The following is a 4875-nucleotide window of genomic DNA, read 5'->3' on the forward strand; positions in this document are numbered from 1 at the left end:
CACTGCATCTCCCTGTCTGATCGATACTTGCTCACCGCCATGCTTGGTCCTTTATGGAGGAAACTCGGTGGATCTTTGTGGGTTTGGATCTTGATTGATCTCCGACACTGCATCTCCCTCTCTTTCTGTTTCTTTCTTGTTGGTGCTCCTGCAACCTTCCAATTACGTTTTGGGTTTTGTAGGCTTCTCTCACCGAAGCCATTACCAGGGTTTTTTCTTCAAACTTTTGTTGGGAAATTGAGTTTTATACTTGTGAGGGTGAAGATGTTGCAACTATGGATTTTTTTTCTCAGGAGCTATGTGGGTGAGGACAGACTAGATATTTGATTTTGAAAGAGCTATGCCTATGTGTGGGTGAAGAACAGTACCAGAGAAGAGGTGGAGAAGATGAGGATATTATTATCCAGAAAATAAAAAAGTTAAGGGCATTACTGTCATTGCAATAAAAATTTCAAGTGTATCACCGTGAGTCAGTTTTTAACTGACCCAAAAACTGACCCACGGAAGACATCGTCGTCCAATAGATGTAGGTAAGTTATAAGTAGGGATGTCAATGGGTACGGGTAGGCATGAGTAGTATATATTTACCACCCGCTCCGCTAGTGAAAATTCATACACGTACCTGTTTCATACTCACATAGATATCCATTAAGTGAGTTTTAACTGAATTTTAAAATATCTGTGGATATCCATGGACATCTGACACCCATAAACATATATGGATTCACATATACTTGTTCAAATGAAAATGATATTAAAAAGAAATTTAATATTAGACTTTACAGTTCTTTTCTACCCCCTTTTTTGGGTTAAAGGGTTTCCATTTACTATTATCATTGTACAAGTTTACTTGAAGGAGAACTATAACTCAAACATAAATTCATTAGATATTAGACTTAATATACATTTCTTTATATTTATATATATATATATATGAGATATTTTAGTATTTTATATATCATGTGGACCATGGGTATGGAATATGGATACCTCAATATGTGTATCAGTCCCATCAATAAATGAATAATGGAAATATTCATTAAATAAATGTGTGAATACCTGTGGGTGCGGGTAATTTTACCCATAGCAAATTTTATCCTCGAGTGTGGGTAATTTTGACATCCGTAATCAAAGGCAGCTCTAGGATTTTCATGGTAAAAGAAACGTGTCTTCTGTGAGGATTTTTTTTATATAGTCGAAATCTCTCTATATCACCATCTATCTATTTATAATATATTAATTTGAAAGCGTGAGTTCTTACGCTGCTAATTAAGTTACTTCTACATTGCCCCCTATGCATTCTTGTTGATATGTCAATCTACGAAATGACAAACTTTATTTTTCACGGTAGTGATTTTTTCTTTCAAGATATTGAATGATTTGATACCATGATTGAAACTCAAAAGTCATTTGTAACAACCTAATATTTTTAGAAACACTTTAAGCTTATATTGCTCTTATATGTTTTTAGAGTGTGTCGAGGTGTAAAGTTGTTTAAGAAAAAACACATGTAAAGTTAAATATTTTTTTGGAAAATGAAGATGCACTGGAGCCCAATATGGCAAAGAGTGAAGTCAATGCGTTAGAAATAATTTTTACAAAGTGTTTGATAACTAACAATTAGTTTTGAAATTAGTCACCGAATGTATTGCAAACAGATTTAAATTCATCCTGGGTGATGTGGTAAGCAAACAACAAAGTGCTTTCATACCAGGCCGCCTTATCACAGACAATGCTCTCACAGGCTTTGAGGTTTTTCATTATATGAAGAAGAAGAAGAAGAAGAGAAGAAGAAGAAGAAGAAGAAGAAAGAAGAAGAAGAAGAAGAAGAAGAAGAAGAAGAAAGAAGAAGAAGAAAGAAGAAGAAGAAGAAGAAGAAGAAGAAGAAGAAGAAGAAGAAGAAGAAGAAGAAGAAGAAGAAGAAGAAGAAGAAGAAGAAGAAGAAGAAGAAGAAGAAGAAGAAGAAGAAAGAAGAAGAAGAAGAAGAAGAAGAAGAAGAAGAAGAAGAAGAAGAAGAAGAAGAAGAAGAAGAAGAAGAAGAAAAAAAAAAAAAAAAAAAAAAAAAAAAAAAAAAAAAAAAAAAAAAAAAAAAAAGAAGAAGAAGAAGAAGAAGAAGAAGAAGAAGAAGAAGAAAGAAGAAGAAGAAGAAGAAGAAGAAGAAGAAGAAGAAGAAAGAAGAAGAAGAAGAAGAAGAAGAAGAAGAAGAAGAAGAAGAAGAAGAAGAAGAAGAAGAAGAAGAAGAAGAAGAAAGAAGAAGAAGAAGAAGAAGAAGAAGAAGAAGAAGAAGAAGAAGAAGAAGAAGAAGGAAGAAGAAGAAGAAGAAGAAGAAGAAGAAGAAGAAGAAGAAGAAGAAGAAGAAGAAGAAGAAGAAGAAGAAGAAAGAAGAAGAAGAAGAAGAAGAAAGAAGAAGAAGAAGAAGAAGAAGAAGAAAGAAGAAGAAGAAGAAGAAGAAGAAGAAGAAGAAGAAGAAGAAGAAGAAAGAAGAAGAAGAAGAAGAAGAAGAAGAAGAAGAAGAAGAAGAAGAAGAAGAAGAAGAAGAAGAAGAGAAGAAGAAGAAGAAAGAGAAGAAAGAAGAAGAAAGAGGGAAAACAGGATACATGACTCTCAAGCTAGACATGTCTAAAGCATACGACAAGATTGAATGGAACTTCTTAAGGAGAGTACTGGTAACTATGGGCTTTCCTATTTCTTTTTGTAATCTTATTCTTAGATGTGTCACAACTATATCCTATCAAATACTAGTGAATGGGGATCCCACTGATTCTTTCTCACCACAAAGGGGCCTTAGACAAGGTGACCCCTTGTCCCCCCATTTGTTCATTCTGTGTGTAGAAATTTTTTCAGGTTTAATTACTGACCAGATCCAGAAAAAAGAAGTTGTATGGAGTCAAGGTAGCTAGATGAGCATCGGAGATAAGCCACCTCTTCTTTGTTGACGACAGTTTAATCTTTACTAGAGCTACCATGGAGGAGGCACAACGCATTATGGAGGTGATCAAAATGTATGAGCAAGCGTCCGGGCAAGTTGTCAACATGGACAAATTTGAAATCTCTTTCAGCCGCAATGTACCAGAAACCAGTATGGCTATGATCTGTGATAGGATGAGTATGAAGGCTGTGGATGTTCATGAAAAATACCTTGGGCTCCCCACCATTATTGGTCGTTCCAAGAAGAAAATTTTATCCAAAATTCATGAGAGGGTCTGGTCTAAGCTTCAGGAGTGGAAGAAGAAAACACTATCCACAGCAAGGAAGGAGATACTTCTTAAATCCGTGGCACAAGCAATACCAAACTACATAATGAGTTGCTTCAAATTACCGCTGGGCATTTGGAAAAAGATATAGAGCTTAATGGCGGGTTTCTGGTGGGGTAAGAAAGGGGAGGAGAGGAAGCTCCATTGGACAAGTTGGAAACAACTATGTAAGCCACGAGACAAGGGAGGACTTGGATTCAGGGACATTGCTGATTTTAACCAGGCATTGCTAACAAAGCAGGTATGGAGGCTTCTAACAGATGAAGGATCACTATTACATAAGGTCTGGAAAGCGAGGTATTTCCCCAAGTGCTCACTTCTGGAAGCTCGAGTAGGGCACCAACCCAACTATGCTTGGCGTAGCGTTTGGGTGCAATTGAAACTGTCAAGAATGGAATGCGCTGGCGTGTCGGGGACGGAAGGAAGATTAGAATATGGGAGGATCCATGGTTAATGGGACTTTGAGATGGTAAGATTGTGGCGGAACCGAACCAACTGGTAAATATGGTTGTTGACTTAATCCATCAAGATACCAGAAGCTGGAACACACAAATCATCAATCAGATCTTTCCAGCTGAAATTGCAGCAACTATCACCTCCATTCCTTTAGGATGGAAAACATCAGAGGATTTCTTTTATTGGAACCGGAGCAGGAATGGATATTTCTCTGTAAAGTCAGCCTATTACAAGTTACAAGCCTCTAAGCTAGCTCAATCGCCAAGCAATTCTGAGGTTACCTTTCCCTGGAAGAAACTGTGGTCAGTGCCTATGCCAAGAAAAATAAAACATTTTCCTTACAGAGTAGCATACAATGCAGTTCCATGCAAGGCAAACCTGCTTCGTCGAGGGGTACAGGTTGAGGTAGAATGTCAAAGCTGCAGTAATCAAGAGGCTGAATCGGCAGAGCACATGTTCTTGTGTTGCCCTTGGGCAAGAGCAGCGTGGTTCTCCCACCAGATAGGATTGAGAACGGATCTGATCCGGGATAGTTTCGCAGCATGGTTCAAGCAGTGTTGCATTGATAAGACAAGAGAGGAGTTGGCTCTGATCTTTCAAGGGTTGTGGGCTATCTGGAAAGCAAGAAATGAGAGGGTTTTCAACAATAAAGCTGCAGACTCAACCGTCATTATGCAGCGAGGCTTAGCAGTGTTAAGGGAGTGGGAAGAAGCTCAAGATCGTCCTCAGGTTCAGCGAGATGAGCTCCGTGTCAACATATGGACTCCTCCACCAGAAGGTTTGTTGAAGGCGAATGTCGATGCAGGATGGTCAGGGATACCTCAACTGGTTTTGGTTTGGTAGTTCGTTCACCCAACGCTCTCCTCAAGGTTGCACGACACAACTTCAGCCTTCCCGCTTTGATCCCACGATGGCAGAAGCTTTGGCAGTTCGGTGGAGCTTATCCACTCTAAGGGAGCTAGATATTGAAGCAGTCATGATCGAGTCAAATTCCATGACCGTGGTTAACACTATCAAAGGAAAGTTGAGTAGACCAGATCTGGATCCCATCATCCAAGATTGCATAGCTTTGGCAGCGAAATTCCGGGCAATTTCCTTTACGCATGTCAATAGGATAGCCAATAAATCTGCTCATGTTTTAGCTTGCAGTAGATTACCCTTCCAA

The 4875-nt window shown here is 38.5% G+C and overlaps 1 protein-coding gene across 1 annotated transcript; it reads left to right on the forward strand.

Annotated features, from left to right (window-relative positions):
• The first annotated feature begins 3758 nt into the window (after nucleotides 1-3758).
• Nucleotides 3759-4553, forward strand: LOC130719916 (uncharacterized). The gene has a single exon (XM_057570509.1). The coding sequence runs from the start codon at nucleotides 3759-3761 to the stop codon at nucleotides 4551-4553; it is 795 nt and encodes a 264-aa protein (XP_057426492.1).
• Nucleotides 4554-4875: the final 322 nt, after the last annotated feature.

Source organism: Lotus japonicus, chromosome 5 (assembly GCF_012489685.1).
Source record: "Lotus japonicus ecotype B-129 chromosome 5, LjGifu_v1.2".
Lineage (NCBI taxonomy): Eukaryota > Viridiplantae > Streptophyta > Magnoliopsida > Fabales > Fabaceae > Lotus > Lotus japonicus.